Source organism: Thermomyces lanuginosus (assembly GCF_041956635.1).
Source record: "Thermomyces lanuginosus strain ATCC 200065 unplaced genomic scaffold VTN49scaffold_27, whole genome shotgun sequence".
In the NCBI taxonomy this organism is placed as follows: domain Eukaryota; kingdom Fungi; phylum Ascomycota; class Eurotiomycetes; order Eurotiales; family Trichocomaceae; genus Thermomyces; species Thermomyces lanuginosus.
Window position 1 is genome coordinate 279380 of NW_027192361.1, and position 12014 is coordinate 291393.

At 52.0% G+C, this 12014-nt stretch overlaps 6 protein-coding genes across 6 annotated transcripts; 3 read left to right on the forward strand and 3 right to left on the reverse strand.

Annotated features, from left to right (window-relative positions):
- Window positions 1-1218: 1218 nt before the first annotated feature.
- On the reverse strand, window positions 1219-2778 carry VTN49DRAFT_2312 (uncharacterized protein; the record flags this gene model as incomplete). Its single annotated transcript, XM_069410024.1, has 4 exons — window positions 1219-1356; window positions 1422-2494; window positions 2562-2664; window positions 2719-2778. The coding sequence occupies 4 exons, from the start codon at window positions 2776-2778 to the stop codon at window positions 1219-1221; spliced, it is 1374 nt and encodes a 457-aa protein (XP_069268870.1).
- Window positions 2779-2852: 74 nt separating this feature from the next.
- VTN49DRAFT_2313 (uncharacterized protein) lies at window positions 2853-3650 on the reverse strand (the record flags this gene model as incomplete). The annotated part of the gene is made up of 2 exons (XM_069410025.1): window positions 2853-3170; window positions 3594-3650. The coding sequence occupies 2 exons, from the start codon at window positions 3648-3650 to the stop codon at window positions 2853-2855; spliced, it is 375 nt and encodes a 124-aa protein (XP_069268871.1).
- Window positions 3651-3941: 291 nt separating this feature from the next.
- Window positions 3942-6658, forward strand: VTN49DRAFT_2314 (uncharacterized protein; the record flags this gene model as incomplete). The annotated part of the gene is made up of 2 exons (XM_069410026.1): window positions 3942-6416; window positions 6473-6658. 2 exons carry the CDS (start codon window positions 3942-3944, stop codon window positions 6656-6658), a joined length of 2661 nt encoding a protein of 886 aa, XP_069268872.1.
- Window positions 6659-6816: 158 nt separating this feature from the next.
- Window positions 6817-7181, reverse strand: VTN49DRAFT_2315 (uncharacterized protein; the record flags this gene model as incomplete). The annotated part of the gene is made up of 2 exons (XM_069410027.1): window positions 6817-7081; window positions 7165-7181. 2 exons carry the CDS (start codon window positions 7179-7181, stop codon window positions 6817-6819), a joined length of 282 nt encoding a protein of 93 aa, XP_069268873.1.
- A 470-nt stretch (window positions 7182-7651) lies between these two features.
- On the forward strand, window positions 7652-8719 carry VTN49DRAFT_2316 (uncharacterized protein; the record flags this gene model as incomplete). The annotated part of the gene is made up of 1 exon (XM_069410028.1): window positions 7652-8719. The coding sequence occupies one exon, from the start codon at window positions 7652-7654 to the stop codon at window positions 8717-8719; it is 1068 nt and encodes a 355-aa protein (XP_069268874.1).
- Window positions 8720-9974: 1255 nt separating this feature from the next.
- Window positions 9975-11525, forward strand: VTN49DRAFT_2317 (uncharacterized protein; the record flags this gene model as incomplete). Its single annotated transcript, XM_069410029.1, has 10 exons — window positions 9975-10034; window positions 10093-10124; window positions 10192-10277; window positions 10338-10499; window positions 10558-10580; window positions 10650-10687; window positions 10743-10883; window positions 10942-11191; window positions 11257-11426; window positions 11492-11525. 10 exons carry the CDS (start codon window positions 9975-9977, stop codon window positions 11523-11525), a joined length of 996 nt encoding a protein of 331 aa, XP_069268875.1.
- Window positions 11526-12014: the final 489 nt, after the last annotated feature.

A 12014-nucleotide genomic window follows, 5' to 3' on the forward strand; every position in this document is an offset into this window, starting at 1 on the left:
ACAGCGATCTTGCCGGGAATCGTGTGGATGTTAAATGTCCACCGATGAGCACGATCAACACCAACATCCCCAGAGAAGTAGACAACCAGGAGCAAACATGAAACACTCTACCCGGCTCCATCATGACGCCAAAAAGTAGGACGAGTTCCCGTCTGGATGGTCAAGGGCGGATCCCTACGCGAACCTGGTCGCCAGACTCCGAGAACGCGACTCGGACGAAGCCGGCGTCGAGGTGAAAAACCGCACTCTCGCGCGTCAAAGTCCTCCTATCCGGTTAAGATGGGAGCGTTTCAGGGCTTCGAATCAGGTTAGGCTTCCGCTTCTGTGCGCGTCGCGAACTCTGGCGCTTGTCTCCGAAGCCGCCAGGCGGGCTATATTCAGCAACATCGCGGGCGTGTAGACGATCATAAGTTCGTGATGTTGCTATCTTTACAACTCCCATGGACCCCGCGGCGGGAAGATCATACAATACAATGTGGTTTTTCTTAGAAACGGATGCTCAACGCGGCAAGCCGCTCGCCGTTCTCTTCTGGCGGCAAACATGGGCGTTTCGCTTATTCGGAACAGATCCCCAGATCTGAGGAACCATCATCAGCATCGGTAATCTCGGTCCGAAATTGGGGAGTTTCTATTTTGATCGGAGATGCGAACGGGGGTTCTGTTTATTTTCTGATGAACTCTGTCGCAGCACGCGCCAGACGTGGAGGAGGGCGTCAAGCTCCCTGATTGGCTCCTCCGCGCGTTGGATGAAACACACGTTCATTGGTGACTCAACGATGAGTCAGAAATTGATTCCTCAGGCCGCAGAAATGCCTTTCTTGTCTGCTTCCTTTGGTCGAAGATTGCCTACGGGGCGGTCTGAGGTCTGCATCGCGGCCGGGGTGAACTGTTTCATGTCACTTGACAACTCATCACCACCATGACTCATAATCGACGAGACCTGTCGCCTTTCTGAACGCGATATCGCGATCAGACGCGTCAAGAGTCACACACGCGGTCGTGAACATCGCGATGTAGTTCAGTATTAGATAGATTAATCGATTAGGATTGTAGTGTATGCGCATCGTCTAACTACTCGTCATAAAGGTCGAAAGCCCTCTATGAACATGGTATCCCAGCACTAGCAAACCGCTCGCACATTAAAACTCATCATAGAAATAGCTAATGCCGAAATCGAATTGTGTCCGCGGTAAATGCAAAGTCCCGTTTCTCGGCCGTCTATGCCTTGATTTCATACTTGCGTCGGAACATGTCGTCCACCTCGGTCAGGTAGTACGTGCCCGGAGCGATAGTCTCGACGTTGCCCTTGGGGGTGAAGTTCTTCTTCAGGTGGGCATGCTCCCGCAAGAGACACATCTGAACGCAAGTTAGCCAAATTGTCGCACAAATGCAGAAAGTTACTCATGAGAGAGCCGACTTACATCATCATACTCCTGCGGTGACACAACGCGGCGCGCGTTCAGACGATTGTGCAGATCCAACTTCTTTGCAATGTCGGACACGTCGCCGACAATCTTCAAGCTGTAGATGGAACTAGCGAGACCGCTGCCATAGCTGAAGACCGCCACTCGCTTCGGCTGGCTGGGGTCAAAGGTCACATTGCTAATCAGGGACACCAGACCAGCATAGACACTGGCAGTGTACATGTTGCCGCACATGGTGGCCACCTCGATGGTTGGCTTAACCCGCTCGTTAAAGCGCTTCTTGGTCAAGTTGAGGAAAGTCTTTTCGACAAGTTTGTCGCTGAGAGACTTCTCGTAGTCCAAATCACGGATCTCCGCCGGCACCTCCGCAAACGCCGGATGGTCGGGATTGGCCCGGTAGTCGTTGTAGAGCATACGCGCGTAGGACTTGGTGACCAGTTTGCAGGTCGGCGCGTGGAAGATAACGTGGTCGAAGCGATCGAGCGGGGTCTTGTCATCGGAAACTGTCCCATTGGTGCCATTCTTGGCCTGCAACGACTTCTCACGAGCGTTGTACGCCTTGTAGCAGGCATCGACCGCCTGGGTGTAGCACTTGATCGAGAAGTGGCCATCGACGACCGGGTACTCGCTCGTCAGATCAGGCTTGTAGAAATCATAGGCATGCGTAATGTAGGTGCCGCGGAGACCCGGCTCAAACACAATCGGCGCATCGGGGCCGATAAGGAGGGCGACGCAGCCAGCGCCACCCGTGGGACGCGCGTTGCCCTTGGCATACAACGCAATGTCACCGCACACGACAATAGCATCACGGCCATCCCAGGCCGACGACTCAATCCAGTTGACGGCGTTGAAAACGGCGTTGGTCCCGCCATAGCACGCGTTGACTGTGTCGACGCCTTCGATGTTGGTGTTGCCCGAGGGCTCGAACAACTGCATCAGCACGGACTTGACCGACTTGGACTTGTCCAGAATGGTCTCGGTGCCGACTTCGAGGCGGCCAATGGACTTGGGGTCGATGTTGTACTTGCGCAGGAGGGAGGAGAGGGTGGTCAAGGCGATGGAATAGATGTCTAGCGATATGGGGTCAGTCTCGGTTCATCAAAAGGTCGAAACTGCGATGCGAATTCTGCTGCTTACCTTCGCGGTCATCGCAGAAGCTCATCCTGGTCTGCCCAAGACCAATGGTGTATTTTCCCTCGCTGACGCCATCGAACTTCTCGAGCTCTGCCTGGTCCACGCACTATGGGAATGGGATCAGCTCAGCACGGGCGATTGGCCACAGTAGACACTGTACCTGGTTGGGGAAGTAGATTTCCAGGGCCTTAATGCCGATATTCTGCGGACGGGACGACATGGTGAACGACGTTGCAGGGAGCACAATGTACGATCAAGCAAGCACAAAGAATGAATGGCAAATTGACGAAAAAATCACGGGGGAACGGAGCAGACCAAGGGGACGGATAAATGCTGTGGCCGTGGAAGCACCAAACACACAGCCTGGTCAGGAATTGAAGAACTGGAAATGGAAGAAGGGGAATGTTGGGGTTTTGGCTGTGCAGAGTGCAGACCGCTGGAAAATATGGCCAGTGTTGAGTTTGACTGCGTCGTCAACAACTTAACTCGAGTCCGCCGACCACGGAGCAGCGCTAGGCCAAGGGCCGTATTGTCCGGTGTGGCCCCTGAAGCTAGTAGTGGTCCACCAAGCCCAGTGGAGGACCCGATGAGGGGCAGGCTATCCAGACGGAGCTATCAATTAATTGTGTTCTGATCAATCCAGGGCTTTCAGGACATTTGCAGACTTCCGAATGGGGATCTACAGAGCAGTCACACCGCTAATGTTTATGCTAGTTACAGAGCAATGTCCGTCAAAGTTAAGAAGGCAACAAAATTTGAGCTTGAATTCCGGCTCAAGCTGTCCCTGATCGATCAACTGGTCTAATGTCTGCGCCACAGCCAAAATTCGTTCCACGCGGCTAAATTCACTAAACCAAATTGGGTAAAGTACCCAGATTACCTGAGGCTCAGACGCTTTTCTCCTTCGGAGCCAGCCGCTCAGTCAGCTCGGTGGTGGATAATGAAAAATGTCACGTGACCATAATCCATCCGAAAAAATACTAGCGGAAGGCTTCCACCCGAACTGCTGACGTAATCAGCACCTGGAGGTTAAACCCCTCCAGGGTTAGACTGGCCCCTGTGGGTAAATCTCAGAGTCTGGCCATTTGCCATTTGCGTGGATGGGCTCCAAGCCCCAAGTCGGATTCGTAGTCTTGCGACCGAACGGGAGAAGTCTCAGAACAGAGCCCGCCTCCGTCCAGAATCCCAGGTGCACTCCAACACAGTATCTCCTTCTGTCCTTTCGCTGGAAAAACACATCGGGGCCAGCATCAGAATGCTTCTGGGCTCCGTCCACTCGTTCTCCAGATCATGATTCTCTCGGATGTGCCCGTATCTGCGTGAACGTCATTTCATTCCACTGACGGGCCTCCTTGTCCCTGAGCGATCATTCCCTCCTTAGCAATGGGTACCGATACGTCGCAGTACGAGTACGACTCTGTACCGATTCCCACGTACGACGAGGCCGTATCCGCTGGTCCCAGCTCATCCCAAGAGGCCCTAGAAGAAGCAGGAGACAATACCGAGAGACAGGGTCTACTGCAACATGGCGCCGGCAGTTCGCGGAGGTATCAGCCTCCGACGGTCGAATCCGCACGGTCGAGCGTCGACGGGCTCGCCTCGTCGGTAGGGAACTCACCCCGGGAGTCGATGGAAGAGCTACGTCGGGAACTCCAGGAGATGGACATTGATGATTCGGGCCAGTCGTCACGCCAGACCAATCGCCCGCAATTGCGACATCGCTTCTCGAAGCAGTTCAGCAATCTCACCAGAACATTGTCGAATTTCCATTTTCACTGGCCCAAGTGGCCCCAATTCAATATCTTTTCCAGATTCACTCCACACTATAACCTACTTCGGCTGCAACTTCGCCAGGATGACCAGGCGTGCATAATCGCCTTGCGACTGTTAGCGCTGCTGATTGTCGTATCCCTCATATGGCTGTTGTTCGTGTCGGATGTGTTCTCGATGGGAGGCCGCCTAACAATGGGACGCCCGTTTGCTGCTGCTTCTGTCGAGAACTTTGTCCAGGGCCAGATTAATGAAACGAATATCGCAGATAAGCTACAAAAGGCTACCAATTTCGCACACCTTGCCGGTACAAAGGGCAGCTACTTTCTCGCGGAATGGATACAGCAGGAGTTCATTGCGGAATTAGGAAACGGCGAGTTGGAAGAGTTTCAAGTGTATCTGAACTATCCGCGGCCCGACGGCCGGCGCATCGCCATTGTTGACCCTCCAGAGCTGCATTGGGAAGCAGCCATTGATGAGAAGAAGGTCTACAATGATCCCACGCGGGAACAGACGTTGGTCTTCCACGGCCATTCAAAGTCAGGCAACGTGACTGGCCCGTTGATATACGCTAACTACGGGTCTCGAGAGGACTTCCAGTGGCTGGAAGACAATGGCGTGTCGCTGAAGGGTGCCATTGTTCTGGTACGATACTATGGAACTCAGGGCGACCGTGCCCTCAAAATCAAGGCGGCCGAGATGGCAGGTGCTGCCGGTTGCATCATCTATTCTGATCCCGCTGAGGACGGCTTCGTTCGCGGACCAGTTTACCCAGAGGGACGTTACCGGCCTAGCGATAGCGTGCAGCGTGGAGGGGTCAGCCTCATGTCTTGGGTCGTCGGTGATGTTCTGTCGCCAGGGTTTGCCTCGACTCCAGAGGAGAAGAAACGTCTGAAGCCTGGGGAAAGCCAGGGCCTCAATCAGATCCCTAGTCTGCCCATCGCCTGGCGCGATGCGCAGAGACTGCTTCAAGTGCTGAAAGGGCATGGCATGAAAGCCCCTGCGCACTGGGTAGGTGGTGTTCCGGAGGTCGAGGAGTGGTGGAGTGGAGACCAATCTTCTCCTAAAGTCAATTTGGTGAACGAGCAAGATGAGGTCGAGCGGCAGCCAATCTACAACGTGTTGGGGAGGATCACCGGCTTAGAACAGCCGGACAAGAAGATTGTGGTGGGCAATCACCGAGACTCCTGGTGCTTTGGAGGAGCGGACCCAGGAAGTGGAACTGCAATCTTCTTGGAGGTCGTTCGCGTGTTTGGCAAGCTGCTCGATCTTGGTTGGAAACCGCTGCGGACCATTGAATTCGCCAGCTGGGATGGCGAGGAGTACAACCTCATCGGGTCGACCGAACATGTTGAGAACCGTCTGGAAGACCTCCGTAAGGACGGGGTTGCATATGTAAACGTTGACGTAGGAGTCAGTGGTCCGGAGTTTCGAGCAGCCGCATCGCCTCTTTATGGTCGCATCTTGCACCAAATCATGAACCGTGTTGTTGATCCTGCAGAAAACAAGACACTCAAGGAGATTTGGGAGCACAAAGGGACCAAGCTGGAGGGCCTTGGGGCTGGCAGCGACTACGTCGCTTTCCAAGACATCGCCGGAACATCGAGTATCGACATTGGGTTTGTCGGAGAGCCATACCCGTATCATAGCTGCTATGAGAATTTCGAGTGGATGACAAAATTCGGTGATCCGGGATTACGATACCACCGCGTGTTGGCCGAAGTAATGGCCCTGTTGATCCTGGAGCTTTCCGACAGTCCCCTGCTACCCTTTGATTTGGAAAACTACGCCTCGGAAGTGAAAAAATACGTTGCAGATCTCGAGAAATACGCCAAATCGAAGAAGGTGCCTCTCAAGTCTGCCTTCGCTTCTCGGTCTGACGGCGTGAGTCTGCAACCATTGCACAATGCTGCGAAAATTTTCCAGGAGAAAGCAGCCAAATTCCACTCGTGGGATGAGAGCTGGTATAGCACTGTCTATGGCTCCGGTGGTTTTGAATCCAATGTCATGGGCGCGCGGCGCACTGACCGCAATACTCGCCTAGCTGCCTTTGAGAGCGATCTTTTGGATCTTTCCGATGGTGGTGGTGTACGTACCATAGATTCACATCCTTCTACTCCTGAGCTAGCGCTGATGATTCACAGGTTCCTAACCGCACACAATTCAAACACGTTATTTTTGCCCCGCAGGCCTGGTCGGGCTATGATGAGGCATATTTCCCTGCCATCCGAGACGCAATAGATTCAGGCAATTGGACGGAGACTCAACTGTGGATTGACAAGGCCGCCTCGATTATCAAGCAGGCGAGTCTGAATCTTCTTCGTCGATGACCTGGCAGTCCCCCGTTGTCTCAATCCCTACGATGAACGTCATTCCACTTGTACACATCTCGCCTACATTTGTTCATTTTGTTTTCTTCACCTTTCATGTATCAGGTCCCAATCTTTTTTTTCTGTTGTGCATTTTCGACGACACCGTTGTCATTGTGCTATACCGTTCCGCCATTGCGCTGGCCTGCTTTCCTCTGTGATTTTTTTTGTTTTGTTTTGTTTTGCATATCGTGTGGTTTGAATGGTTTGAAGCATTCTGGGTTTTGTCTTGGTTTATCTTGGACGGGTGATACGTTGAGGCCATGGACATATGCTGCATCGTACAACTGTGCTTTGTGTCGATCTACTTGTGGGATCCTGAAGCCTGCCTGATTGTGCGCTAATTTTGGTGCTGGCTTGGATGAATAGACGCTGTTTATTTTACTGAAACTCGATTCAATTCATCTCTAATGGAAAGTTGATTTAAATGCTCTCGTAAGAAAGTTGAATGTCCGGGATTGCGCGACAGTCTTGAGGCGGCCATTGGTGATGACTGCCGAAGCAGCAAATTGGCCCTTTGATGACTAATCATGACTAAGCCGAATCTAGCTTGATATGGTATGACCCTTGATTCCGCAAAACTTGATTCACCGCCTGCTTCATACGGAGTGCTCCTTAAATCAGATGGATTAGTCATCGATCCTCAAGAGCTTGGCGTTCAATTCGATCGCATTTGATGGAACGTTCCTCCGCTCTCAGGCTTCATCTCGCCTTTGATCGTCCCATCTATCGACGGGAGTCGCTCAGCAAGACATGTCTGAGCATTGGAGAGACATCAACGGGCCTCGCTGAGCTTTCGAGCGCGCCACTGCCATCTCACCTCTGGTGCTGTTGCGGCCGTGGCGCTGCCTGTCTAGTCATTCACTCGCTGACTGACTGCTGCCCAGCCTTTGCCACTCACCTCATCTTCAGGGTTTCGCTGGCACCTCGATCACGATATATCTAAGTGTGACCATGGCAAACGCAGCGGCGACTCCTGGACTACGGTCGGAGACAGGTTCGGCGCCTACTTGGCGCAAGAACCTGTCGGCGCACTTGATCTGCCCCGAGTGCAAAGAGGTCCCTCCAAACCTCGAGTTTCCCGACTCGCATGAAACCGTCTGCGGTTCGTGTGGACTGGTTCTCGCGGACCGCGAGATTGACATGCATTCCGAATGGCGAACTTTCTCCAATGATGACCAGAACAACGAAGATCCGTCTCGTGTCGGTGATACGGCGAATCCGCTTTTGAATGGGAATCAGCTGGAGACCCAGATTGCGGCGGGTGCGACGGGCAAGGCTCGGGAGCTGTATCGGGCGCAGAACAAGCAGTCCAGCGAGAAGACAAACAAAACGCTTCTGGCAGCCTACAAGGAGATCGGGGCGTTGTGCGACGGATTTGGGATCCAGAAGAACGTTGCAGATACGGCCAAGCATCTCTTCAAGATGGTGGAGGATGCCAAAGCGTTCAAGGGCAAATCCCAGGAAGTCATCATCGCGGGGTGCATCTTCATCGCTTGCCGACAGTGCAAGGTGCCCCGAACGTTCACGGAGATCTTTGCCGTGACAAAAGTCACCCGCAAGGAGATTGGCCGAATTTACAAGGCGCTGGAGAAATTCTTTATGGCGCAGAACTTGGAGCGCATCAACTCCATCGTGTCAAACGGCGGAGTGCCGGATCCCAACGGCTCATTCCCTGTCACAACGTCCACGAAGCCGAGCGATCTATGCAGCCGGTTCTGCAACCTGCTGGACTTGCCCTACCAGGTCACGAATGTGTCTTCGGCGCTGTCGGACCGCGTTACCACGATGGGCGACCTCGCCGGACGCTCCCCGTTGTCCATTGTCGCCGCTTGCATTTACATGGCTTCATACTTGATGGGTCATGGTAAGACTGCCAAAGAGATTTCTCAGGTCGCACACGTCAGTGATGGCACGATTCGTGGAGCATACAAACAACTGTACGCGGAACGCGAGCGCTTGATCGACCCCAACTGGATCAAGGATGGCAAGGGCGACATGAAAAATCTGCCGCCTGCTTAATGTCACATGAATGAGGAAACAAGATACGATCATCTTGTATTGTTTATTATGGTAATAGTCCCGTGCATATTGTTTCCGTTGACAGAGATCGGAACAGAAAAAGGAGGACTTGGTCAGATATATCTGCTTGCACGCAGATTGCCGCCATTGTCTACAGCATGCGTATGAAGTGTTTCGGCACAAGATCATGGGTTTGCAGCTCTGCTAGATATAGAAATCTGACTCTCTGAACAGTTCAGGAAAGTATTCCCCATAAATCATTCCCCTAAACCACCTTAACATAGCCTGTTGTTTGTAGTACTCCAGAGTTTGTGACAAGCGCCGAAATTTGTTGAGGAAGTGAAAGCAAGGCCCGGTAGGCATTAGGTAATCCAAATACCTAACTAGGTAGGAGAGAAGTTACCATCCTATTATACTAGTTTAGCGTAGGGGCTGCTGCACTTTGACCCACGTCCCAGTGCTTTCGTCAACTTCTTGAACCCAATCAAGAGACCCTCATCCTGAGTGAAATGCAAGCTCTTCGACTGAATCCATATTGGAACATAAGAAGGAACATCCACAAGTTAGAAAATCACATCCATGGTCTCGATCATGACCACACTGGTTGGTCCTGCTCCTTTCGGAACCCCGGACCCTTTGTCACTCGCTCCGTCGTTTCAGAGCATACAAAGTTAGGGTTCTGGGCCGGGGAAGCACAGAGGGGTCGGGCCGGCATCGCTGATTGGCAGATCGATTGCCTGCACTTCTGCAAAGATCAGGCTTGCTGTGCCAAAACTCAAAGAACATGCAACGGTCCCCATGCAGCAACCAATCCAACCTGACAGACAACTGTAAGCCGGGCTGACTATACTTCGCTCAAGGAACACACACGTGGATTTCACGGACGTTAATCTCCGAGAAGGACACCCAACCCCTGTCACCATGTGCAGCAAAGGGCCCCTGCTTCTGTTACCTTTCTGGCAGAGGTGCAGCAACGCTTGGTAGGTTATCCGAAAACACTAACCGTAGAACCTTGATGCTGAGGTTACCCACTTGCGCGTGGATAACTGCTCTGTATTGGGCGGGGTACAGAGCACTGACCAGAGGAACAAATTACAAATACCTCTTGCTTCTTTCGTACTGTTCGAAACGGACCTACATGCGAGTAGTTCGTAGTGTATTCGCGACTGAACCTCATACTAGCCCATCTCAGTCTTTTGCCGCGTGATCAGTCAGTCATCGATCTCTCTGAGATTCAACCGACAATCAGTCCACCATGACGGAGCAAACAGTCACAATTAACTATGGACCAGCCAACGTTGAAGTGGACAACTCGGTATGAGATTCCCCCTATTGCGGTACATGAGAACGCATCGCTTACTCGAGTCGCACAGTATGAGAACGACGCATCTTACGGCGATGAACTGTACGTAATGTGACGCTATGAAGCCCAAGATTCAATAGCAAGCTCACGCATTTTCTACGACATATAGATCGTCGTACAGCGCGTCGCTGACCTCGTCGGTGCTCGACTATCGTCATGAGAACGGCCGCCGATACCATAAATACCGCGATGGGTGTAGGAGCTAACCTCTTGTAGGACCCTTCAGATCCATATAAGCTGATTGTTGATTTCTAGCGTACTTGCTCCCCAACGATGAAACGGAAAATAACCGCATGGATATGATACATGAGATGTGCCTCGTGCTGTTGCGCCAGAAGCTATATCTTGCTCCAATTAAGTCACCGAAGCGGGTGATCGACCTGGGGACTGGGACAGGCATGTGGGCTGTTGATTTCGGTAAGTCTGTTTGCTGGGGCTGGCCGGTGCAATATACGGATGCTAACACAGTGTGCAGCTGATCAACACCCCGAGGCCGAGGTAAACAATATTACTTTGAAGAACAGTCGCAGGTGATCAGAACGCTGATACGGGATCTGTCTGTTCCAGGTTATCGGTTGTGACTTGAGCCCGACTCAAACGCCTATGTCAGTCTGACCTAAGAATTCGGAGTAGGGTCTTTCAACTGATGGGCATTGGCAGGGTGCCTCCGAACGTGAAGTTCCTGGTGGATGATATCGAGTCAGAATGGGCTTATGAAAGTAACCCATTTGACTATATCCACGCACGAAACCTAGCTGTCTCAATCAGGGACTTTGGAAAGCTAATCAAGCAATGCTACCGGTATGTTGATCGGAGCTTTCCACTGTTTTTCGTCGTTCTTGACTCTAACGTAAAACAGATCAGTCAAGCCTGGTGGCTGGGTTGAGTTCCAGGATTGGGACTGTTACCCCATCTCTCCGGACGGCAGCATTGAGGGTACTGGTCTCCAACGGTACTTCAAGGAAGTCTATGGCGCCTTTGAGAAGGCCGGTGTTGAGGTCCGTCCCGGTCCTAAGCTGGAGAAATGCTTCAAGGACGCGGGCTTCGTGAACATTCACGTCGAGAAATATATCATTCCCTACGGCATTTGGCCAAAGGATCCCTATCTTGTCAGTTTTTCCCCTTTTGTCTCCAAGTAATATATCATATTGTCAGTTCTGACCTCTCCGTGTAGAAGAAAGTCGGCGCCTGGAACCAGGCCCAGGCCGAACAGCACGGCTTCGAAGCCACAGCCCTAGCTGCCCTTACGCGACACAAACAGTGGACTCAGGACGAAGTTCTTTTGCTTGCCAGCCAGGCCAAGGCCGACGCTCGCAAGCACAGCATTCATCAGATGTTCGACTTGTGAGTATCCCGTAACTTCTACGCAGCACTGGTTTAATACGAAACTGACATGACAACGCCCGCAGCTATGTTGTCTACGGCCAGCGTCCCGAGAATTGACTCAGATGAATTCTGGGATGAAGAATTTATTTGTCTCCTGTTGATATTCTTCCTTTTCTGAGTTACAGAAGATTCAAAAAAAAATCCGTGAGTTACATTGGCAAAGTAAAACGTTGAATACCAGAAGTCAGTTGACAGTGGACAAAAATTCAAATTAGATGTCCGAAGGCCAGAAGAATCTAGACACTCTTTTAGAAAAAAAGAAGGAATTGGTCTCCATTACCCTTAGACAGCGTAAGCGTCCTTAACAGCTGTCGCAGCCTTGTGGCAGACGTGCGCCTTTTGCTGGAATGCCGATTGTTTTATCTGGCATAGCTTTCTTTAGGGGGAAATGTCGCATGCAGTTCACATTAAGTAAGCGTGATGAGCGCCGGCGCTGGAATGAAAATTATTGCCGAAAAGTGGTAACCTCTATGTAAGAAGCGGTCTGCGCTAATGCAGCCTTCAAAAAGTAGTCTACTACAGAGGCACAGTCCCCGACACCACGAG